The 26,325-nt window shown below is 42.5% G+C and overlaps 1 protein-coding gene across 1 annotated transcript; it reads right to left on the bottom strand.

Moving 5' to 3' along the window:
* Positions 1-148: 148 nt before the first annotated feature.
* Positions 149-26,325, bottom strand: tle3a (TLE family member 3, transcriptional corepressor a). The gene is made up of 22 exons (XM_008412173.3): positions 25,591-26,325; positions 24,941-25,096; positions 24,424-24,524; positions 24,147-24,210; positions 22,758-22,802; positions 16,402-16,464; positions 16,081-16,185; positions 13,848-13,877; positions 10,923-11,127; positions 9,886-9,893; positions 8,421-8,543; positions 7,410-7,460; positions 7,172-7,324; positions 6,596-6,728; positions 6,288-6,460; positions 5,116-5,189; positions 4,782-5,031; positions 3,435-3,682; positions 3,158-3,305; positions 2,921-3,071; positions 1,805-1,881; positions 149-1,543 (listed from the first exon to the last, which is right to left on the bottom strand). Exons 2-22 carry the CDS (start codon positions 24,962-24,964, stop codon positions 1,436-1,438), a joined length of 2,334 nt encoding a protein of 777 aa, XP_008410395.1. The 5' UTR covers positions 24,965-25,096; positions 25,591-26,325; the 3' UTR covers positions 149-1,435.

Here is a 26,325-nt window from a genome sequence, read left to right as displayed (position 1 = left end):
TTTTCAGATTCTCCCTGACTCTCGTGTTGCTTTCATGTTAAGGTTTTATCCTGTGTAAGATAAATGAAGTAAGAGTTAAATCATTCATCTATTCCCTAAACACCTTCACAAGCAGAACGGCAACGGCAGGTTAGAAATCAAGTCCAGATTATACTTTATATAAAAACAGTTTATTGACTTATCAACAACTGTCTACTGTACAATCCTTATGGGTGAAGATGAATGTATGCGACAGTTTATGCAGCGGTTGTTGCTGCAAGAGATTTCCAGGCAGAATATTGCGAGTACTGAAGAAAGCAAATGGCATACCTAGGATGTCAAATGTGGACGTGGCTTTGCTTGCCATCTATATGTGTAACCAAGCAAGTCTTGCATATCAGTCACAGGCCGTCAAAACAAGGAAGGCAATAATTAACTTGCACAGACTGATGACTTTGCAGAGCGGAGCAATGAATTTTCATACAATGGTTGAGTCAACATCTGAGCTCAAGTCACGGCTGCCTTTCAGGAAATCCATCAGTCTCCCAGTTGTTAGTTATCCATTTTGGTATTACTGAAAGCAGCCAGTGTTCAGGGACAGATCTTCATTTCAGAGCTGAGTTTCTGCTGACCAAAGCCAGTGGGCCAATGAAAACTGAAAACAATGAATTTCTTCGTCCTCCAGACGGAGACAGGGGGTGAAAACGGGCAGTTCCGGAGTCTTCTGTGGCTAAACTCCCTGGAACAAGCATCTGTTTTGTACCAAGTAGCAAACAAAAAAAAAAAAAAGCTGTTGTCGGGAAAGAAAGAAAAAAAAATTCCTCCAAATTAGATTTCCGAAAAAGGTTGCTCTTGACAAAGAACATGGGAAAAAAATGGAAAGGAGGGGAGGGGGAAGGAAACAGAATATCCTCTTACAAAGTCCTAATCTAATTTCCATCCCCAAAGGGGACAGAAAATCACAGAGAGAACAAGAAAGAACCATCACAAGCGAAATTGGACACCAAAATATAAATCTATAAAAGGCCATTTATTACTCCATTATGTACACTTTTCACAGGACCTCCGAGGAAAAGCTCCAAAGTGAAGCACCGCTTCTAGTTGTGTCATGGAACTTTATCTCCACAGTCGAAAGGATAAAAAAAAAAAAACAACAAAAAAAATCCAACAGGAAAAAAAACAAACAAAAGAAAAACAGCAAGACGTCTTTTTGTTTAATTTCCTTTTTTCTCAGTGCCTTCGCAAAACCGCTCTTGCTGTACGGAGTGTTGTAATAATCAGACATAAAATCCAGGTCCAGAACAGCGCCACCATCCATCCCAGTCTGGCACTGCCAAACTTTCTGTCCTGCAAAGCAGAATCCATGTCGTCTGTTTGAGGGAAGATAGACGGAGGAGGAAGAGCATGCTGTTCCCAAGCATGGGCATGCTCCGATCCGAAGCCGTCCTAAGCAGTCCTAATAAATCACTTCATACACGGTGGCCTTCTTGTCACCGGAGCCCGTCACGATATACTTGTCATCCGTCGAGATGTCGCAGCTCAGGACCGAAGAGGATTCCTTGGACTGTTAAAGAGAGAAGATAAAAATGTGTTATTCCTGGAAGCGACTAACAAACTTTGGTCCATTTAAAGTTAAGTGGGGAGGATTAGCTGACTACAGGGGTAGATTAGATTCCGGTGACATCAAGTTTTTGGCCCTCAAAAAGACTCGTCTGTCAGGTCAATAATTCAGTTTCAGTTTTCACTGATAGGGTAGACCTGCGAGACAGCGGTCGGCGTGTCCTTCCGCTCGTTCTTTCAATACAAAGGGTATTGATCCGCATACCTGGAATATGCTGGCGCCATAAGGAGTCCTCCAAGCGTTCAACAGATTGTCCTTCCCAGTGCTTACAAACCATTTACCTGCAAAAAAAAGAAAAAAAAGGCAGTGCCATGATCAGGCCTCCTTTAACTAATGAGAGACAGGGAAAATAGCTTCATAGCAAGACTCATTACATATTTAGCCTTGAGGAGAAAACAACTGAAAAAAGGCTTTTAGCTCTTAGTACCAACAGTATCTGTGCACCATAAAATGCTTCTCGTTTTGTATTTTATTGGGATTTCATGTGATAAGAGTCACAAAGTAGTGCATAATTGGATAGTAGAAAGAAAATGATACACAAGTTTAAGATTTTTTTTTTCTCTGGAATAAAAGTCTGTAGGATGTCATCCTAAAACATTTTATTGAGCCTTTTTTTGCTTCAGTTATAACTATCTAACAGTTTTTCACATCTAGTCATTGAAATTCCTGCCAAATTAGAGGCAAAAATAAAAACTAAGAAAGATTTCTTTGAAAAACAAAATGACCTAAGCAGTCTGATGTATGTAGAAAAGGGATCTTTGTACTTGTACACTCCCAGTCCCCAAAAATGATCCGTAATTATCCCACAGGTTTTCAAATTCTTTAGTTGTTAGGGTTTACTATTTTCTATTTTCTTACTTCCTGTAAAATACTTGACTGGATTTTCTAGGCGGGTTAGATTCCAGGGCTCGTATCTACCCTTTATTTATCTCCATCCAACTTCTTATATCTGCAGCTTCCCCTTCACACCTGTAGAAAATCATCCCCTCAGTAAGATGCTCCCAGAAGTGGGGATGTTGTGTTTGGGGTGACTTCTAATTGTAGTTGAATGAAGTGGATTTTACGTAGGATTATCAGAGTAAAATGGGCTAAATAAAAAATACAAGCCACACATTTCAGATTTTAATTCGTAAAAACATAAGAAAATTGAAAAACTTTCTTTTTACTTTGACTTAAGACCAATTTACAAATTTGTGTCGATCTAGCTAAAAACAGCAAAAGTTAAAGTTTGTGGTAACATGAACAATTTCAAGGGGTGTTAATAGTTTTGCAAAGCGCCATGTTATTCTCTGTTCCTTATATATGAAGGTGAGTTCATACCACAGTAGGCGAACTTCAGGGAGAGGACGCAGCTCTCGTGCAGGTGCAGCTGATACTTGTCAGGCTTCGAATGATGGAGCACCTCCACATTGCTGCTCTCCATTCCAACAGCAAGCCACTCTCCCGTCGGACAGTAGCCCAAGGAGAAGATCTGGAGACGGGACAGAAGTAACAGTTCAGTGGCTAAAACGACATACTGGTGCGTTACACGTTTGGTTCTGTATTAAACGCCTGTACCTGTGAAGTGAAGTCATGCTGCTGCAGTTGTCGACCCTCCCTTAGATCCCAAGAGCGAACAGTGTTATCAAGGCCGCCTGTCCACAGTTTAGTACCATCATGGGAAATGTCAATACAGCTAGCACCATCTGTATGACCCTGGAACTGCCTGCAATCAGAGTAAGAAGGAACACAAACATGTATTGACATCCTCTTTAAAAGCTCCTCACACAAGAGCAGTTCTGTTATGGGGCCAGAGCCCGCACACTGGGAATATGTTTTTTTTTTCTCCCCTAACCTAACAAGAGTCTGGTTGTGCAGGTCCCAAACGGCGATGTTTCCATCACTGCAGCAGGAGAAGCAGACTTTGGCGTCGGGGCTGATAGCCAAGGCGTAGCACGCCGGGGCGGACGAGGTGAGCTCAGCCTTGATGCGGGGCGTCTGGGAGGCCAGGTCCCAGATGGTCAGAGTGCTGGCCTCGCCTCCAACAATCAATGTGCGACCATCAGGCAGGAGCTTACAGGATCGGATGTAGTTATCCCTGTTCTGTCGCGCGGAGGACAAAAAGCCAATCAATACAAGCTCTGGCCAGTGAGAGGAGTGCAGAGAATTAGAAACGAAATCAGGAGGAAAATCCTCAGACCAAATCAACCAACAGGTGTTCTCCAGGCTGACCTGAACCAAGCGGAAAGATGTACAGATGGTCACGATTGCGCATATATTTTAAATTTCCCAATTTTAAAATTAAATATTTTTTCCATACAATGATCTCCAGATTATTCGGTGTTTTTCTTCCTGGCATACATTAGTGCCCTGTATTAACAACAAACATCCGGATGGTCAATCTTTTCTGTAGCCATTAGTGTTCAAAAAGAACAAGGAATGACACATCTGTAAAACAAAACTCAAAGTGTTCTTTGAACATTTTTCCAATTTTTGGTCCTAATTTCAGAGTAAAGCTTTGCCATTAAGAAAAAAGGTTCCCAATTGGCAGATAGTGGTTCGAATCTGGACCCAAATTAAAGCTGCAGTAGGTAACTCTTATAAAAAATTATTTTGGAAACATTTGTTAAAAACGTTAGTATGTCCAGACAGTATAATTTGAGGCCAAATAACTTGTTAAAACACAAACAAAAAAAACAAAAAAAATCAAGCTCCTCTGACTTCTCCCTGTGGCCCTACTGCTATCTGCAGAAAGAGCTACACAGATTGGTCAGAAGCATCCAATCAGAGCCAGAAGGATGGTCTTACTGCTGTCAATCAACCTCATTGAGCGTTTTTGGAATTTTTTTTTCCTTTCTTGAACTTACATCTTTAGCATGGGATGTACTGCTAATGGTAATGATCTGATTGGTAAATCTAGCAATGAGGATGTAAAAACATTTTTGAAACATTTTTTCACACTTGTATAGACCTGGAAACATAATAACAATGCTCACACTCTTGAGCCTGGTATTGTTTTGATCAGACACTGAATAAATGCTTGCATTTCTGAGTCAGTACATTTACTGTCAAACTCTTAAGTGGGATGTAATCCTCAACAAAGGATTATCCGATTTTAGATGGAGTGACACAGTTTATAAACTCCACAACAAAGGCTAATTGTGAAATGTCATAAATGAGTGAATCGGGAGAAGGTTCTTACCAGACAGTCCAGTTGGGATACGGGGCTTTTGCTGCCTGGCTGACTGATGTCCCAGATTTTGACGCAGCCCTTACCGCCGGTGTAGACGTGACGGGTGGGATTGCTAATGGTGACGGCGCACACCACTTCGCCGTGGCTTAGCGTGTTGATCTGACGTGCATGACGCGGGATACCGGGGCCGATGAGGGCATCGGGCGGGAAGGGTACAGGTTGCATCTGACCGTCTGCGCTGACGTGGAAAGAGTACGCACTACAGAACAATACGCAGAAGTGAAGTTATAGTCGTTGGGTTTGGAAATGTGTGAAAGTGCTTCACATTTGGTGAGACACTCACGGTTTGCCCCCAGAAATGGACGTGAGGCTAGCTGGAAGGCCAGGGGCTCTCATATGTGTGTGAGGGTCAAACCCCTAAAGAATGAGAAGACATAAATGTTTGAAATTCAGCTCTGTGATCAAAGAAAAAATTCTAAAAGTGTCCAGAAAGATCTGCATCAATCTGAATTTTTACTAAAATGTCCAAATTTCTCATTAGAAACTAAAACATAGGACATAAGAACATCACAGAAAATACAAAAATCTTCTTCATCATTTATATTAGAAGTGGAGGCAACATCACACTGAGACTACAGTTGCTCTAAAACCAGAATTAACTATATCAATAATGATAATGGACATAATAGTTGTAAAGTTGACATCTGTCTTTCCTCGCATATAAGCATAGATAGCACTGCTCAAATAACACACCCAGGTCTGGTCCTGAGACCTGCAAAAGTCTCATAATATTTCTAAATCCAAGATCTTCTATAAGAGACAGAGTCCGGAAGAATTAAACAGAGAAACATTTGAGCACTCTGTTGAGCCTTCCTGTTATCTGCAGAAAGGCTTGCTCTCTCTCGACATGTAAACTGCGGACATGCCTCAAAGCAAACAAAAAAATACAGTTTTAAGTAGCTTTTTATTTCCCCCTGACTATTTCAATTATTTAACCAACTCTGAAAATTGCTAAATCTGGGTGTTTTTTATTCAGTAACTTCATCCGCAATATAGATAGTTATTGCTGTGATCCCAAACTGGTGGCACTTCCTGGTGATCTTTTTTCTTTTTTGCAAGGTTATTGACATTATGTCGTTATGGCAACCACTACTGTTATTGTGGACGATCTCCCACACTGAAGTTCCCCATGCTCACAAGGAGACATCTCATACGGCACTTGTTTAAGGAAGGAAATATGGATATGTCATGAGTTTCTGAAACTTTTGCACAATCAAAACCATCGAAACGTTTGCTTAGCTACATGTCTGCCCTGGCCGTTTCATCCATTTTTTTATACTTGATTTTGAGGTTTTAATCTCCACAGTAGAAAATTTGGATAAAATGCAACATGAAGGCTCGTTGCCTTAAAAAAACAGATACATTTTTGATTTGCCTTTGTCAAATTTTGGAGAAAAAAAATTTGCACTGAATGTGACATCATGAGTGGCATATTGAAAGAGGCAGAATCGTTACCATGGGAGAGCGACCATACGCTGCGGCTGCTGCAGCACTCATCTGAGGGGAGATGTGCAGGCCAGCGTATACGCCTGGACTGGTCAGACTTCCATTCATTTCATGGTGGCCCATCATGGCAAAGGGAGGATAGGAGCCCGCAATGGACAGAGGGGTCCGCAAAGCTGGTGCTGCTACAGGAAAAAAAGAAATTAAGAAAAACCAAAACAAGAGATGGATATCAGTATGTGAGATGACCGCAGACTGGAAAAGAATGATAATAAAACAAATAAATTCAGCCTCTATCGAGGACAGAGAATGGTACCAACCGAGAGCCTCCATGCCTGGTGGTTTGCCCAGGATGGGTCTGAGCCCAGGAGTGGAGCTCGTGCCAGGGGTGGGGGCATCGTTACGCGGGGTGGGGGTGTTGGATTTGAGACCAGGCGTGGAGGATTTGTCATTCTGTCAGGGGAACAAGAGAGCAAGCGCATTCACAATCCCAAAAAACCAGGCACTGTGCAGACTGACAATTTGAGAGCAAACTGAACCTAATCCAATCTAATTCTGACAACCCACAGCCATAAACTGCTATTTATTCTAAAACCTATTACGGTCACAATGGAGATGGGGCCGTTTCTATCCCCTTTAGCTTTAATCTTTCAGCGAGGCAGAGGCAAAAATCCCAGAATAGTTAAATACATTGAGCTATTAACAGAGGAGACCTGACTGATCCTGATGCGGGACAATATTATCCCTGACATTTTAGTCATGCACTTAAAGCACAGACAGCCATTCCTAATCCACAACAGAAAACGCTCCAGATCTATACCCCTTTGCTCTGCCTGCAATTCCTTTTTAAAACCCCCTTGTGTCCTAGTTTGTCCTCATCTCTCTTGATGTCTTACGTGACTGAGCTCCTTGGCTTTGGAGGACGGGGTGCTCCCGGAGGAGGCCACCGACGCTGGGCTGTTGGGCGTGTCTTTCTTGGGTGGGCGCGGTTTATCGATGCCGTTTTCAGGCGGGGAATGGGCCGGGCTGGCCCTTGGAGTCGCTGGATCCTAATAAAACACAGATTTTTATGGTTATGTAACAACTTTAGTAAAAAAAAGTAGGTGTTATCATTTAAAACTTCAAACCGCTCACCTCATTAGACACATCTACCACCAAATCGTCACTCTTCTCTCCATCACTGTCCTGCAGACATAATTAGAAAAATCAGCCACCTTAGCAGACATACTCTGGATCAACGTGTGTTTCTTTCTGAGATGGATAAGCCTGGAGCCAGAGCTAGTTATGGCTGTCACTGTGAAGATGCCATGCAGGTTGGTTCATATCCACAGGGCATTGCAAAGATTTTCATAAGGTTGAGAAACTTTTGACTGATTCTTTTTGGCCTTTGCCCTCTGCAATTCAACTAGATTTTCATCTCTCTATAGTGTTCTGCCTGGGATTTCTCCCATTGAAGTGGATTCCTCAAGTAAAATTTCAATCAGGCCAATCAGCAAACAGAAAGAGAAGTTGTGAACAGTGACGTTTATTTCCTGCATTGTTTTAGAATTGTAGTCTGCCTGTAGATTGGCAACAGTGAACAAAATCATTTAGTCTGTGTTGGTCACTCTTCCAAATATTGAATTAACATCAACAGTTAATGGTTCTTTACAGTGCAAGCAATTTCCACTAAGCTTCATAGTGATAAACTGATGCATTATATAAGTCACAACCAAACGTTAATGAGTAAATGGGTAAAATTTAAAACTTCAAAAGAGTCCACAACTCCAGCAAACAATAATTTATCAATAACTGATAGACAAGCTGTATGAAGCAAAGTGTCGAATAAAGGGCTGGTTTTATAACAAGCTTTTTTTTTGTCAGGATTCAAAGTTCAGTGAATTTTATTGGAAATTTACATATCAGACCAGAACAAAATTTATATTTTAGATGTATCCCGGCTCCAGTTGACCTAAACCCACCACCTCAACAGTCAGTCAGTGAAGCAGCATCATGCTGTGGGGATTATGGATTGGTAAAAATGTGGTTTAATATGAAGTTACAAGCTAATTCAACCTTGTATTTAATTTTTTTAAATATCTGTATATTTTTAGCTTTAATAGCTAAATGTGAAGCATTTCTGTTCTTATCCTTTAATCAACATACATATCTGCTCATGTTGTCCTTCTCCTCCACTTTGCGTTTCTTTGAATCCAAGCTGTAGTCTGAGGAGCTGCGATGTTTCTCGCTGGCTGTTCGCAAGCTTTCTGATGGCGATATCGAGTTATTCTAGAAAATGAAAAAAAAAAAATATATATTGTTTTATTGCCACTTTATTTGCCTTTTATAAAATCCAACAGCAAAACAATGTATGCTTTTCAAATTAAACGACGAACACACCGAGCTAATGCAAACGCTAAAAACGCCTCATTCACACAATGATATGGACACAGCAGTCGTCTGACACATGCAGCTGTGGGCCAGCACCAAACAGTACCCTGACACCAACCGAGCTCAAGCTCTCACACACACACAGAGACACACAACAGAATGAGCCGTTATCTAAATTAAACGGAGTACGGCTTGTTTTCTGAGCTCGCCCACCCCCTCTCCTTATAACTGGACAACAAACAGCCTCACAGGGGCTTGAGCAATGTGTTGTGACTGAACAGAGGGCCTTTTCTCCTCAGAGTCATTTGGACTAAGCATGAGAGAGAGAGAGACAGAGAGAAACTATATGCAGTGGGCCCTGGGCATTGGGCACTGTGTCAGCTCCTGCTTTGAGCTCTGATAAAGAAAAAGAATCTATATCCTGCCAGTGGGCACGGCAGCGTGGGACTGACTGGTGCTTCTCCGTGGAACCTGCCTACACAAGCTGGGATGGCTCACTCCAAGCGCCAACAGAAGGGGAGGCACTCGGCAGGAGTCCAGCAGCTTTCACGGGGAGCTTGCCATTTGCCTGCAAACTGCCAAGTTGTCCCAAATCTCTACGTCCCTCCATCAGAGAGCCAAAGCAACAGCACAGACAAAAACCAGAGGAGGGGAACAATAGCTGATGGACTGGAAGTCTGGGCAAAGGGCCACTGTCTGCATAATGGCTGACCTTTAAAGAGATGCTTAGCGTGACTCATTAACCAAAGTCACCACTCTACTATCAGATGACCTGGGACGAGAACACAGAAAACAAAACAGGGCCTGCTAATCGCCCCAGGAGCTCCATTTCTTCAGAGATGACTGAGCCCATTCAGCCGGCGTGGCCCACGGAAACAGAACCGCACAGGCCCGTCACAAGTCATCCGACATCGCAGCGCCTTGAATAAAACACTTCAGCAGGTTCCAGCCTAACGGAGAGCATGAATATTCATCACATGGCCAAAAAGAAGAAAGAGGGAGCTGGTAAACAAGAGAGACAGTAGAGGGGGATCAAACAAATCCTTTAAGAGAAGGAGGGCAAAGTCCTTCTTCAATTGTGATGAAATTACAAGCCTTCTAATCTCTCCAGCATGATAATGCACAGGTTTTATACTCCAAATGCCATTACTCCAAATACTAAAAGCAGATTATAACAGCATATCAAATCAGCAATAAGATACAGCGAAGCCCAACAATCGCTGCGGTCCTGGACACTCACCGTGCTTTCTGCTCCACCGATGTCACGGAGGCAGCGGAGATGATGAGGGAACCCAAGTGAGCAAAGAGAAAAAGCACGTCAGTTAGTCAAAAGTAGCAAAAGCTTCTGGCTGAGCACGTGTGAATCAGCTGTGGGGCTCAAGGCTCCGTTCATCGGCGTATGCTGGAGCTGCTGAGTAGCTGATGCAGTCGTCATGGGCTGGGAATGCAACCGCTCATTACACAGACAGAATGTGAACCGACAGGTTGGGTTTCACACCTAAGAGCTCCATGATGCCGCTCTAACAAGAAGCATTACATACTCTACGTGATATTTCGCCCACATTTAACATGATTTAAAACAAGGTTAAGCTACGATATATTTCACTTCAACTAGACACAGTTGAAGTGTCATTGGTTAGCAACCTGTGAGAGTAAGATGGCACAACCAAGCTAAGCTAAGCCATTAGCTTAGCCATCAGATATAAACCTGTTACACTCTTTAGAAAGCAGAATATCAAAAACATTTGATTCAGAGTTCCTATATACTTTTAATTTCATAATTTCACATGTTTCCAGATTCTTAACATTAAAAAAGTCTCTTTAATTGCCATTTTGGGATTTGCATTTTAAACCCCAGATAGAGCTAGAGGTGACAAAAACTGTGAAAATACCCAAACACGTTCATCAATAACTCAAAAACCAAAACAACAATTTTTGAGTTAAAAAGTTTAGATTTTAGTTTTCAGCTAGTCTATTCAGCAAGCTCAAACATTTTCTGATCTCAGTTTTATTTTTCTGTAGTTACCAAGGCTTGGAAAACACTAAGAAATTTAAATTCCATAACTTTTGAGTTTTGAAGGCTACATAGGAACCCTTGCTGTCCGGTCAAAAGACATTCAAAAGGATTTTTCAAAATGACAACAATAAATGTTAAAGAAGTATTTTTTTTTTATAATTAGAATGAAACTGGATACTCAGGCTTATCATGCAACGAGGATCTCATAATGTTCCCAATTTCAGCTAAATAAACTTTCAAAACGTGGTAAAATAACACACCTCTTAGCTCGAGATCATGATGGTTCTTCTCATCCTTCACCGGGAGATGAGTTTGGCTGCCCAGAGCCCCGAGGGCCAGCAGGCCCGATCCAGAGCCGGTCACAGGGGGGATTCCAGGAGGCTGCAGCCCCGAGGGGTGGGGCGGCAGCTGGACCGGAGGGCCGTGAGCAGCGTGGGAGAGGTGCTGCGCCTGGAGCTGCTGCTGCTGCAAGACAACAGGGATGCAGACAGACAAACACCAAGTGGGTTGGAGGGAAGGAGAAGCCCCTTGCAGCACACAACAATAGCAAAGGCACATGTCTATTGTCACCTCCTTTTCCATTTCTAGTTAAAGTGGCATGGGCCCCAAGATTGAGGAAGCGGAAGTTATTGCAAAAAATAGAAATGCACTGATGGGTTTTGTGACCGCTTTCATGTTTTTGGTTTTGGAACAAAAAAACCCCAACAAACAAACAAAAAAAGAACATGCTAAACATTTCTGTCTGGCTTTCACCCGACTGCAGTCATCCATTATTTTTTAAGGACTCCAGGCAACTTTTTAAATTAAGACAAAATGATCACAGACTTGGCATTTTAAACTCTTTGTCTTTTTGTAGAAATTAGCCCAATTAAAATGGCTACTATTTCTAAAAACAGAATGTTTACTCCCTAGGAAACTGAGACTAAGATTTAATCATTTTCATGATGAAAGAGATTGGAAGCTCAAAAGGGTAAAACGGACGTTGCTATATAAACTGTTCAGCCTTCTTGTTATCTGCTGAAAGCCCTGCTCTCTCTCAAAACCTGAATGAACAACACATCAAGAAATGTAAAAAATAAGTTTTTCTGCTTAATTTATTTTTTAACACTTCTAATTTTCACTTTGTTCGACCAGCTTCTTGATTTCTCAGTGCATGTCTATTTTAAAGCATTTTTCTGAACACATCCCATAGTAACACCGTTAGTAACACACAATTAAGAAACAGCAGACCTTCATAGTATAAAACAAGAAAAACACCAAAAACGAGTTTGATGAGAGACTGGATTAGCACAACAACAACAACAAAAAAGAAAAACTCATTCATACTCTTGCATAAACTGCTGCATTTCACTCTGCAGCATCACAAAAGTCCTGTAGCACCAGCGAGTTTAACAATGATCTTTAAAGAAAAGTGAGCTGCCAGGCCCAGAGCCAAACAACTACCTCCTTAAAAACACAATAAATTAAAAAATAAATAAACACAACAGAGTGTGTTTACTGCTTTCGTTTGCACAGTCCTGTATCGGCAGCTCATAAATCATTTGCACACCCAAACTTTTAAGACACAAGGGGAACTCTGAGTGCCAGAAGCTGGCCCTCCTTTTCTCTCATTCCTTGAGAAGGCAGCTTCAGGAGCCAGGAGCAGGGGTCCCACTCCTGGCACTCACTCAAGTCTCCAATATTCACCATCAATATTTGAAAGGCACGGGGAAATGAATGGAAGTTAAAAGGCACTCAGCCTGGGAAGGAAGCAGTTTAAAGCAAGGTTAAATAATACTTAGCTGAGACACCAATAAAACATCAGCAGTTTATTACCCATGTACAAGCTAGCTGAATAATTCAGCTGTTGTTACAGCATGCAATCTTTCTCTTTTACAAGACGGACTTCAATCAGTGACCTTTTACAGCCATTTTAGGAATATCGGGAAGTTGGTAATTACTACAGGCCAGAAGCAGGTAGATTAACTCAGCAGGAGCTTAGTTTAAGGGGTGGCAGGAACCCAAAGGTCTAAATTTGTTCCAAAATATTATTCCTTTTCTCTCCCGGAGTGATACAAGCTATTCTGGAAAATTGAGAGAGAGAAAGAGAGCGGAAGAGTATCCTCTAATATTGTGTCCATGAGGGAAATTAAGGAGCCAGTTCATTGGCATGGGGGAAGACATCCTTGCTCATTGTGTTTAATGAGGCACTGATGGGTAATAAGCATGGCTGATCAGCAAGAGCCCTCATTAAAGGGCTATAAATGAAGACAATAATAAATAAAGAAAGAAGTCTGGCCCATTTCTTTAATTTAATAATCCAAGATAAAGACTTATACACTATGCCCCTTTTTTAACCCCCACACTGAGTGTTACTGCAAGAAACAAAGCCCACCTGAGGATAAACTCACAAGGGCTAACAGGACAATTACATTCAAAGCAGACATGGGCCTGTTACTAGGAACAGAGTTCCTAGTTTAGTTTTTTTTAAGTTAAAGTATCCGAATTAGTCAAATATGTCCTAATACTCTCCAGGAACAGTGTGCTGCCCTCTCCTCGCCTGTTGCTCCACACTGCTAGCTAGATAGCATAGAGATGACAGACTAGCTCCCTTGGTTACAGTAAGGACAAACTGGACTGGAAATATTTCAGTTCATAAAATAACAAGTGTTGGATAACTTGGCAAACTGCAGAGGGAATGTCATTCAAGTCTGGCTGTTTAAGCAGATAGCCTGAGTAATTAGCCAGCTAGCATTAGCCTATTTTACTCCCAGTGTTTCTCCATTAAGAACAGAATGCCAAACAAGCGTACTATTCAATCAGTTTGGCAGGTCAGTACACTTTTGCTTAAGTTTAGCACATTAAATGGGTGTTGACGTTTTTGTAACTAACAAACAGCAGCAGGAAGAATAATCATAGTTTTTCTCATCTAAATCAAAGTAATTAGGCCTTCTTAGTATACCAGATGGATAGACAGAAAAGAAGAGCTAGGACAATATGGGTTAGTCAAAATCATCAAAGCTGTTTTCACCAGTAGTATTGCAATTACCCTTTTGACTTAAGATTGTGAAGCACACCATGCCCAATCAAAAGGCACATTAATTGGATACAAGAACAGCCATGCAACATACAAAATCCCTTCAAGCCACAAAAGCCAAATCCAATCCAAAGTGTGAAAAAGACAAATATTTGTGAACACCACTGACCATAAGAGCAGGGTAGGCAGTTTGCTGCTGCTGAAAAGGAGGACAGAGGTGGTCAAAGCTACAGAAGTACTGGCCATAATGACCACACAGACAGGTTGTACTGATAAAAAGTGCGAAAGAACCCAGGTTGGCATGTCGGAGACTTTTACGTTCGAACCAAACAGGACGCTCCAGCAGCCGGCTTCACCTCAAGCAGCTGCCCTAGTTGCATTCTATTAATGGCCTGCAGCTCCATCAATAAGACATGCAGCTGGTTCCTGTACACTTGCCTGTCTGCTTGGCATGCTCTTTCACCCCCACCTTGCTTTACAATATACATGAGGATTTTGGCATGTCTACAGAGCTTCTCTGAAATAAATAACTCATGGGAAGGTGTTCTTAAACATACACATACCCCTGACATTAGCGACTGCTGCGAGGTTTGGACCTCTTCGTTTTATCCCTGACGCCACACACAACTGTGTACTAAATCCACCTTACAGGCACATCATGTATTCCATTTAGTCTATTTTTAAAAAAGCAACTTCAAACTATTGAATCACAGAGAAACAATCACCCCAGCTCCAACTTCTAAACAATCACAATGTTAGTGCTGCTTTCTTCCAAAACTGAAAACTACTTATAAGACATCAAATCAAATGTTACTGTTGTTAGACACAACTGGTGCCGCTTGCAATGTAATAAAACGTCTTGCGTCAGTCCCAAAATACTAAAATAAAACCATCTCTATTCAAGAAAGTAATCAACCAGAAACAAAAAGGTCAAAAGGAGCGTAATAATTGAATTCCAATATGTGCATCCAGGCATCAGGTCGGCCTCTATGGACCTGCATGCTAAAGGTTCAACTGTTCAAATAAGATCACAGATATCCAAAGCTTTGTTTCCGCAGTGAAACCAGTTGCCTCTGCCTGATCAGTGCAGCATGGGTAAAGCTGATCAATGAGCAGCAGATGGTGTTTTGAAGCAGTGATGAACACCAAACATTAATTGTTCGGCGATGAGCTCTGCAAAGCGCAGAGCGGCGGGGATGTTCTGCTGTCTGAGCCGTCTCGGGGAGGCTGTTCTGCTCAGCCTCAGCCCTTTTAACTCCCACAGCTATCCAGGTCAAAAGTGAGGGATGAGGCTCCTTGTTAAAACCTTAGCCAATTAAAGCAACACGGGCTGCGGAGGGTGACTCCTCAAGAGCTCTCAGGCTCGCATTTGTAAATGCACAACAAGGCAGGAAACCACGCTACCGAGAGCAAAGCTGCAGAAACTAACCGTCCCAGTAGAGTTACGCTAAATATATGGAGCATATCAGTCACATTGTTTTGCTAAGTGAGATGCAGCAGAATTCATAGTTTACCCATTTTTTTTAGATTTTATATAACAGACCAAAACATAGCAACGCACAATTGTGAAAAAAGAGAGAAACAGAGTTATGGTTCTGAATTTTTGCCAATTCTTCTTTGCGAATAAGCTTCAGCTCAATCAGCTTGAAAGGAAAACCTTTCTGAGCTTCAATTTAAAAAAAAAAGCCTTGCCACAGATTTTGATTTAGGCCTGGTTCATTCTTAGTCATGACTGTGCTTTAAATTAAAACATTCAAATCCAGTATGGAGTCTTTCGCAGCCTCTAACAGCTGCTCTGCTCCTGCTTATAAAAAAACATTCTCACAGCATTATAGTGCTTCCACTGTGTTTTACAGAATGACTATTTTCAGGGTTTTGTGCATCTCGGTTCTAAAAGTTAAAATTTTTTTTGCCTGATTTGACCAGCGCGCCTTCCACATGTTCTTCCCCTGCATGACATCTGACAATCTGCCAGGAGGAAACATTTTGGCTGTGTTCCCCCCCTGTAATGTGCTTTCTTTTTGCCTCCATTTCATGTAGAAAGCACAACTAAAAGCTGGCCTAGCTCTCAACCGAGTTGCAGATCTCTGCAGGTCCTCAATCACTGCTCCTTACTCAGGTGGTCAGTTTAGGTAAATAGGTTTCTTTTGGTTGGTTTGAAGTTGTGCCATGCTTTTTCCATTTTTTTGACTACACTTAAGAGGAACTTAAATACTCAACTGTGCATCACATTATGTTGGTCTGTCACATATAATCCAAAAAATACAGAGACATCAATACGTTTTCATGGCTGTATGTCAGTCTATAAGTGTAGACAACATGTTCCAATTGTGTCTTTTAGGTGCATTGAATGTCTGCCCCTACTCAAGTTGAAATGAAGGAAAAAAAGGGAGTATACACACGGTGAGAGGCAGATTGGGAAGTCCACGTACCCCGATGATGGCATTCAGCTCGGTCATAGTCACCTGCTTAGCCCTCTCCACTGCCTGAGCAACCTGCTGTTGGTGCTGCGGGGAGACATTTAGGCATGATTATTGAGACATCCCAATATTAGTTTCTTTTTCACAACACTACAAGGACTTCCAGAGTGAGAGTGAATGTCAACAACACGGTACTCAAAACTACTTAATTGTCTCTCTCTACAACACAGGTAACAATATGTCACTTTAAAAAAAAAATAAAAAAAGCTGTGACACCGTTTGAAGGCCACATTCAAAACCTACCTCTTGTGACAGGAAAGGCATAATTTGAGCTAAAATTGCGTTCAGTCGCTTGGCAATCTCCGTCTGGAAAAAGAAAAAAGAAAAAAGAAAGAGAAGCAAAATAAGTTGGAGGTGTATGAAGCACACAGTGACTGCACATAACCCCGCCTTTAATGTTTACACCGATTAAGCCAATTACTCCGGCAATCAGAACTGCTTGACTCAACATCCTCTAAACAGCGTGATATTGACATTTGAAATATTTAAAACATTAGGAGAGCCCAGGGGGATGGAGCACAGCTGTGCTGAGAGAGCACTCCACGTTAAACGGATATGAGCAGGCAGAGTGCGTCTGCGTCGAGAGGATCTCCCCTCCCTGCCCTCGCCTTCCCCCCGCCCCACACAACAGCAACTTCTCCGTCTCTGTCCTGCACTTAACCTCAGAGTTAAACCGCACAACCACACCCTTTTATGAAGCCGAGGCCTTCAACCTGCGCCGTTTACTTACATGTGACAGTGTGGAGGATCAACGTTATGAATCGCAGCGCACAATGATAACAAACCATACCAACTTTGTGGGTTACTGTCCTCCAATCTGTGATCGATAAGCATTAAAAAGACAGCAAGCGGTCTGCGTCAGAAGCAGCCTTTCTAAGAATCAAGCCGGAGCAATTTCTTGCTGCCATCAACCCAGCACCCTCTCCACGCCCCACCCCCCCCTCAACCCTCCTCGCCTCCCATCCACAAAACCCTGCCTCCATTCTTCTGCTTGTCGACCAACTGCCATGGCAACAGCTACAGCCCTATCTGGCTGGGGATCATTATGCAAATGGCACCTCTGCTTGACCGTAACAGGCTTTAAAATCATATTACGTGCTTGGAGGCAGGTCATTAAATTGAATTTTCAGCCTGTCGATCACATGAACGGACCAAATGAATGGTGGATAAAAAGAGCGGTGGGAGAGGGGAGTAGGATCCACCCCCACTCTCCTGTAAAAACACAGCGCAGCCAGCTTGTTCTTCCCCTCGTGCTCGCTCTCTCTCTCTCTTTCTCTTTCTCTCTCCTTCTAGGCTTGGGGGATGAGACTTTCAGGTCTGAGCTCTGCACTGGGAGCAAAGAGAATAACAGGGCCAAAGCTACATCATCTTTGGAATTTATGAGACGCAGTTCAACCCAGGGCCACTGCAGAACACAAACACATCACAGGGATTTTCTCTGATTTCTCATTTGGAGCAGCAACGGCAGCAGCACACACGCACAATATAGTTCGCAGACCGCCGGCTTATTTATTACACATGGCAGAAATGCCAGGCAGTTTCTGGCAGGCTGACATATTACCTCAGAGCAGAGCCAAAGAGTGCGATGGGAAAGTAATGACCGACGGAAGAAGACCTGCTGACCTACGTTGCAACATGGATAGCTACTTAAGCTAGGCGAGCCAGAAAACAAGCTGGAGATGTAATGCGAGATGAAATAAAGTGATGGCTGGCATCGGAAACAGCTGCATGTGCCACTCAAAAACTTTTAATATTAGAAAAGACTGAAAAGCGGACCTCCTTAAAAACCTTCATTCCGATTTTTCCTTCCACTCAACTTTCTCTTAATTTGCTGAGATAAAGCACTCTGAGCAGCCAGTTTTATTTGCAATTACCTCTTCTGGCCTATTCTCCTTGAGGAGGGCGTCTGTGATCTGTGTCCATAAAGATCTCTCTTAGGCTGTTAGACACATTTCTGTATTAAAACTTAATTTTTATAAGTCTTACATTATAAAATAAAAAAGCATTTACATAATCTGTAAAAATATTTATTCCTCTAATGAATTTATCCCTTTTTTCCTCATTCTTAAACTAAATCATTAAAATAAACAAGCTTTTAGATGATGTTACAGTACTGAGATACACCTGCTTGTGCTGCAGAAAGTACAACGGTCCAAAAGGCGATTCTGATCATAACTTACTTATTGCCTTGAGACAAGAAGGGGAATGACCTGTGGTCTCGTACGATAAAGATTTTATGGCTGATACATCAATGCGGTTTTGTAAGAGTTCTAGAAAGAGTTGAGAGAGGCCATTAGAAACGGCTGGAAAGCTACCGGGGCCGTATAATCCATGTTTGCCGAGATAAGCCTTGTAAATAGCGCTCGAACATTTGACGGGATTTGTAAAAAGTCCTCGAGCACTCGGGGCCCATTCCTCTGTAGCTTAGTGTCATGGTGACAGCTGGCTGGGAGAGGTCAGGAGGTGCCGGATCCGCTCTGCCCTAAACAACTGCCAGCCTCCGCGCTCCCACAACACAACATGCAAATACATGGCAGACGCATCAGCTCAGCTCGCCGCCGCTGTCAAAATAGATACAGTGTAGCGCCGCAAGGACTTCTTCTTTTTTTTCCTTTTTTTTTTTAGTCTGCTGGCAGATAAAAATGGGGCTGTTGTCACTTTAAGTAGATGACAGCTTGGCCCTTGAGAGGCCAGCTTTGCACGGCTGCTACACAATTACAGGTACTCGGACCTGTGTAGCACCACTTTAAGAGCACTCTCAGGCTGGCGTGTCAATTGTGTGCAGAGAGGTATTTGCCTGTTGTTATCAGCAGTGGGAAAAAGGACCTGAAAAACACTGATGGGCATTAAATTTAAAGGAAAAGCAGGTGATTCATCTGAAAACCCTGCTTGACTGGTTATATTTAAAGAGGCAGTAATTTGTACTAGCTGAAAGCGTGGCCTTAGGGCATGACTTTGCTACTAAGAAGAATCTAGGACCAGTAAGGTCATCTCGTCTAAACTGAATAATTAGTTTCCCACTTAACTGAAACGCAAAGAACCAGCAAACTTTTTAAATGGTAATAGAAGTGAGCCAAATGGCCTGGGTAAAGGGACACATCATCGGATCAGCAAACATCAAACATTAAAGGAGTAGTTCAGAAATTTTGAAGAAAGGTACAATTAAAAGTTTATAAGCAACTGTATCTCAGCTGTTTAAATTCAAATTAGCTGAACCTGGAAGGTCCAAGACCAAAGCAGACTTAAAATCACTCTGGCCTCAGTTATTTATGCAAATGCTATTTTAAACCACCGCCAAGCTTGTTTCAGACACGTTTTACACAGAAGTTTATGCTCATTTACACAGCACAGGAAATAAAGGTTGGAGGCAGAGCCCCAGCAATGATATTCCTGGGTGAAACCACTTTAAGAACAAAACGTGTAAAGTGAAATTATAAAGTATAAACAAAGCTATGAACAAACTAAAACCTAGAGTGTGATGTGCGTTTCCAGCATATAAACAAAACAATAATAATCATTATCAGTCAAGAGGACTACGATTCAACATCTAGCCAAAACGGATGCATTTCTTACTGCACGATAAATATATTTTGTGGCTCAACCTAAACCCCAAAAACAGCTCCAAAGGGTTGCATTTGTATCCTGGTCCCTAAATATTAGACATGGTGAGACATATAAAATCTCTAACATTAATCTATCTCCTCACTGAGCTGAAAAGAAATACTTTGCATGTTCTGCTCCCTATATGCGTTTGCCAGTATAAGGCAATGTTGGCACACTACCTCCTACCGTCATTTGTTGAACTAGTCACTAGCTCCTGTTTAAATAAGCATCCAAAGTAAACAAGATGACAGTTTAAAGGGTCACAAACCAGCTTTCCAATAAACCGCAGCAACAGACTTTTCTTTGACAACTTCAGGATCAAATCATCTGAACCCCATTTAACTTGTTCTATGCGAAGACAGCAAAAGTTTCTCCATTCTTGCAAGTTCTGAACAAAATCTTTCCATTTACATAAGTGAACCTGACAGCCAAAAGCTTATACCACAAGACTATTAGACTGACATTCAGTCCCTTGTGACATATTTGAGATGTAAAGCACTGATGGCTTTCAGGACCTGCAGTGTCTGAAGCCACTTTTCAATTTTATATGAACAAAACAGCACTTTGGTGCTGGTTCCATACGTGTATTTTCTGTCTTTAAGCAAACTCATGGAGGCACGAGTGTGTGTTACAACTGCAGGTAACAACCAAATCTGATTGAAGTCAGAGTTTGAGTCCCAAACCCCCATCCAGCTCCAGGAAACAAGCACCATATGACGGCAATTACAAGGCTGACGTCATGCAGAAGAAATTAGCCATTTGCCTCAACTTTCTGCCAGGGCTGACAGAGAAGGATCAGATAACACTGTCACATCAGTCCATCCAAGCTGTGTCGGCGTGTGCATTCTGAAACCTGAAATATGTCCCTGCGCGGTAATGAAAAAGGCACAGTAAGAGGAATGAGCTTCCACACTATGGAATAAATCTCTGGGCAGGGAAATAATATGGCTGTGTGCATCCAATAATCCACCCCAGCCCTGCCTGTTAACCACTCCTGATCTTCTCCTCCTCCTCCTCCTCCTCCTCTTCTTCTTCTTCTTCTTCCTCCCCCACCCGGGTTTGTAAGGCCGGGGAAGCTGCAAGGACGAGGTCCCGTACTGTTTGCTCACAAACACGCCGTTCAGGAGGTTAGGGGCCCCACTGATGAATTATTCAAGCGCTTCCATCAGCTCTGTTGAGGCTCCTGATAAAAGTCAGACGCTAAAATGGATCAGTCGATTAACCTGTTTACACAAAGCCAGGCTCTTGCCCCTCCCCCTCCCAGCTCTATTCTCCTCCTCGTTGTTTCCAGCTCCCATCCCCCTCCCCCCACCCCACCATCTTCCCTCTGGTTGGCGATAAGTGCCTGACAGAACCTATCAAAGGGGCTCGGGGCCTGACAGACATGTGGCAATGCGACACACAGCCCCAGACACTGATGGATCATCCCACCACGCCAATCCGTTTTGCCGCCAATGCTGTCATTGACCAAGGAGAAAAGACAGACTTAATGGTTTAAATGCTGCATGTAGCAGAATCTGAGGATTACTCATTCATTCAATCTTTATATTACTTCAGGCATTATTGTGATTGATCTGTGAAGCAATACGAGATAGGCCTCTTGGATAAAGATAAGGACGCAATAAATGGCTAAATGACTTTTGCTCCGCTCTTGTAATTACTGTTCAGCAGTTCTGTCTTTGTAATCGTCACGTCAACGGCAGAGCTTGTCAAAGTCTACCTTTAATCTTATCAAAAAGCTAACTTGAATTTCATGACACCACTTGTAGATTTCCAATAAAATGGCTGAGACTGATTGTATAAATGGTGGCACATGGTTTCATTCATTCAGCACATACGCCTGCACACTCCTGTCAGGTTTACAGTGTATGGGTTGACTAATCTGACTGCTCTGATCCAATGAGCAGAGAGAATATAATAAAGATAATAATGCAGTGCGCAAAGAAATCAACTTCTGACCAGAATTGGACAATTTTCAGCTTGATCAGCCCTGACTATTGACCTGCCGAACAAAACTCAAAAATCCAATTTCTTTTCGATCAGTCAATGCAACATTCTTCAGCGCAACATATTCATTCTTTGGAGTGGATGCTGTTACTGAGGGAAGAAGACTCTAAATTTAGCCACCATCATTTATAATGGGGTGTTTACATGCTAAGTTAATAAATAGCCATTTAAAGGGAAACTATGTTTTCAAATACATGTTGAGAGATGCCTTCAGTTCATTAAGGCTGTAAAAAAAAACAAATGAACAGTATATCTAAAAATCTGCTTTAGCCTTTTCAAGTTTTAGGTCTTATGGCACAAGCAAGATTTGGAAATACTGACAGTTTATTTGAAATCCCAAAGCTAAGGAAAAGAGTGTAATTTTCCAAAGCGAGAATCTTCACGTGTGAGTTTGGGACTCCATTTATGCCTGCAAGCTACAGGGTAAAAACATCTGTCATTCTTTATAGATTCTTATAGGTATTCGCAGCAGATTAAGTAATGCTTTGAATTTGATTAAAAAAAAGACAAATATCACTGTGTGATGTTTGTGTTGTAGCTATACCTGTTTAACTTTACTGGCTAGAACATTTTGTACACAAAACACTGCTACTTTGTAGTCGAGAAACAACATTTAGGGAACTACCACCCTAGTTACACACAGAAACGTCTGCTTTAGTAATACAGGCCACACAAACCATGCTAAATGCTAGCATAACACCAATTTTGAAATCCTTTTATGATTGTTTTATAATATTTAGCAATAGCCTGTTTTACACTAACTGCTTTCTCTAACACACAGTGTGACGTCGCTTCTACACATGATATAATTATTAGCACTCACAGGGTAAAGGATAGCAAAAGAATATTTGAATTCCGTTCTGATATAATAATTCTTAAAAACAAGTTAAAATTGGCTAAAGTTTGTTTGGCAGGTCAAATAAGCTTAAAAAAATTTAATCAGTTTCTCTATTAAAAGTTACGGCAAAAAAAAATTAAATGTTACATACCTGTTTGTGCATCTCTATGTTCAACCCATAAGACATCTCGTAGTACTGAAAAAGAAGAAAGAAAGTACACATTACACAAAATGCGTGATATTGTCATGGTTTTGAACGCAACTAATAGGCTCTGCACAGCCACTAATCAATGTGATTGATCCCTACACTAATCACATTATCACATGCTTTTGAACAGTGGGGATGGAAAAAAAAAACCTTGAAAGGTGATGAACTAAGATCAGACCAGAAGAGAAGTTCTTTGAGCAGCTGACAGTGTGCAGCCGATAAATTGATTTTTTTTTTTCCCCTCTGCTGTTTGTAGTGTAGGCGCAGGGAGAAAAAGGGTTAGATGCATTGATCACTATCTTAAGCCCTCAGATCTCCACGATGTCTGTTTACTTAGCGTAACGCGATTGCTCAACACTCTTGATATTTCCAGCCAGGTCAGTCCGTCTGGCTGCCTGAAATGTAATCCGTGGAGTCCAGAATTGGCAACCGGGGCAGAAATGGCTTTCCAGTCAGCGTCTATTTGATGAGGCCAATGCATTATTCAGTCCATTAGCTTCTTCGAAAATTACTCTCAAACAAGAGAGCCATTCTGTCTGAGATCAGAGTCTTACAGCCGTAGCGTAACCTGACACCCATTGCTGGCTGTGGGATACTTCCCAACATGTTTACCTAACCTCCTTGATGTCAGACTGACATGTTGTTTTCACAGGAAAAACAACAAAAAAAGTAGTTTAATTTAGGCCAGAATGTATTGGTTTAAATCGCCCCTGCTGTGCGTGTGTATGTGTGTGTGTGAGCGCGAGTGTTTACCCGAGACAAGCGAGTACACATCCACAGGAAAACCTGCTCATTGCGTCATGTCTGGGCTCATTTCTTGCGTCAGCGGCACACCTATGTTTTTCTTAGCGGCTGCTTAAATAAAAGCTAATAATTAAAGATTATAAAGAAGGTTAGTGCAAAGATACAACCGCAGCCCTGTTCCACAACCTCCATCTTGTTTACAGTGGCCTCCGTCAACAGCTCGCACCTAATTTATGGCCCTGCATATGTCTGAGCGGTGGTTGGTGTCTCCAAGGAGAATAATCAGATCAGCACACACAGAGGGCAAAGCGGCAGTCAACCCCTTGGAGATCAGAGAGGCGGGCTTTAATGAAGCCCACTGCCCATCAGGAAGAGCTCTTCCGTAACAACTAGCTGCACCAAACCACTCCTCCTTCCCACCACCACCACCACCCTGAGGGCTTTCACAGGCCCGTACCTGACACCCAGCCCGCCCTAACCACCACATGCAGGTGATCACAATAGCCTGCGTCGCTCCACCCTGACCAGATCTCCAACAAGCCTTGCAATTTGGTACCATAATTGCTCCCCATTGTAACGCAAGCTTACCATGACATAGTGGCGCTGCATCTCCGTTTTCTCATTGGCCAGTTTGTCATACTCCACCTTGAGACTGAAAACAGAAGACAAGGTGTCAATTTCAACCACTTCAGCACTCATTCACGCGTATCTACTCGTCAGATGAGGAATAGAGTGAAAAGAGAGGGGGGGGGGGGGTGAGAAAAAAAAACCTGGCCCTTTCTCATTGCAAGTAGTTTATTGCTCTTAGCCTTCACAGACCAATAAAGTAAACCGACGTTCCTGTCATTTCTGTGATAATCATTACCTGTGATACTGGGCTTGGAGGAATTGGAACTCGTCTTTAATTCTGTCGCAAGACTCGGCGACTGTAAATTTGAAGCCAGGCTGGCCGGGCTGATGTGGAGCCTGAAAGCAGAAGGAGAGAGAGAGAGAGAGAAAAAAACATTTCAGCAATCCGACTCACCGGTTTGTGGAAGTTTTATTCCACAAATTCAATACTTCCAGGATATGAGCGTCTCCTCTGCAGTAAGACATTATAACACAAGCAGAGGTGGGCCCATACTTCACACCTCCAGCTGCTAATAACACCACATGAGTAGGCTTTCACACTGAATATGAATATGAAGCCGCCACCTGTCCTTGCATACAGCACAAGTCATGTGAGCAAAAGCGTGTTAACATGCAAAACATCTGCACACTCATCAGGAGCATGGGGATGACCTGCATTAAGAGTGGAAAATGGGCTTTGTAGGGGAGTTTTGCCTCCTTTTTTTTTTTTTCCTTTGCACAAATGCTCAAAGTACATAAGAGGCACGTCTTACCGGATGTCGGCCTTGTGGATACATCTTGAAATGTATCCTTTGTTTATGTCTCCAGTGTGCAGGTCCTTTGGCAAAATGGTCGAAATTTGGCTCACAGATGATACCAGTCTCAGCAGACAGGGGTGGGGTAAGGGGTGAGGGGAGGTCGTGGAAATGCTATATTCGAGTGGGGAAAAAGACGCAAATTAGCCTGCACACATGTATAATAAACAACTTAATGCAGTTCCAAACAAGTCCACAGTAACCGCAGCAATTTTAAGTCGTGGAAAAAAGCAACAAAATGCGCGCGCCTCTGTCTTCTTGATGACCTTATTCGGTTACGATTTTTTTTTTGTACACATACACATATATATATAAAAATTATTACATATTTATAATTCAAAGTGACTCAATCCAATTCATCTCAATGTGGGACTTTTAAACACTGATCATATCGCCTTTCTTTATCATTATTATTATTATTATTGATGTTCGACAAATGGCCAGAAAGCCCCGCGCTCACAGGACACCACCGACCGACCGCTGCTGGCTTTTCCGCCGACTTTGACTCCGCACGGAGCCGCGAAGAGCCGCGCTGCGGAGCGGAGCGCCCCGAGAAGACACATTAAAATACGCTGAAACAGAAATCAACAGCTGTGAAAAATACATACCCAAACGTGCGTCCTGATCGTCGGTCCGACTGTTGTTTCCCCCAAAGACAGAGAGGGAGAGTGAGGGGACAAAAAAAAAAAAAAGAAAAACACACAGAACGGTATAATTCAGGCGTTTAATCCCTCGTAATGTGGGCGCAGATCTCGACAAGCATCCTCCACTCTCTCCAGAACGCACCCAGCCAGACTAGACCAGACTGGAGGGAGCAGTTGGGAGAAAATTTCGTGCGGTCGGGCTCGATTAAACTACTTTATTCTTCGGCGTTGAACCTCCGAGGAATGCGCTCCTTACACGGCTGGTTAATCCTTTCCAAAAAAGAAAAAAGGAAGAAAAAAAAAAACATATATACATATAGGCTTCCCAAAAAAAAAAAAAAAAAAAATCTCTCCTACGAGTCGAAGAGGTTTCTTTAAACGCGTAACACGGTACTCTCCACAATCTCGCATTTCCCCCCCAGTTGTCCAGCTTACCCCCGGTTGCCACACACAGGCAGCAGGGCTGAACTGCCGTGGAAGCGTCTATCTGTCCAATCGCATTACTCGGAAGGAATATGGCCACATCTGCCTATCGGAGAGCGGCGGGCCCCACGTGGGGTGCACTGATACATGACATCATCCCGCGGATCCACAAGGCATCAGCCGAGCCGTCCCACAGTGTGTTCGACAACAGCAGCACGCAATGATGTGCCGACGATCATCTCCAAATTTGACGGAGGCTGCAAAAATATCACGTCC

This window comes from Poecilia reticulata, chromosome 6, assembly GCF_904066995.2.
Source record: "Poecilia reticulata chromosome 6, P_reticulata-male-v2, whole genome shotgun sequence".
Lineage (NCBI taxonomy): Eukaryota > Metazoa > Chordata > Actinopteri > Cyprinodontiformes > Poeciliidae > Poecilia > Poecilia reticulata.
Note: the sequence above shows the minus strand (reverse complement) of the source record. Positions and strands in the feature narration are given on the sequence as shown.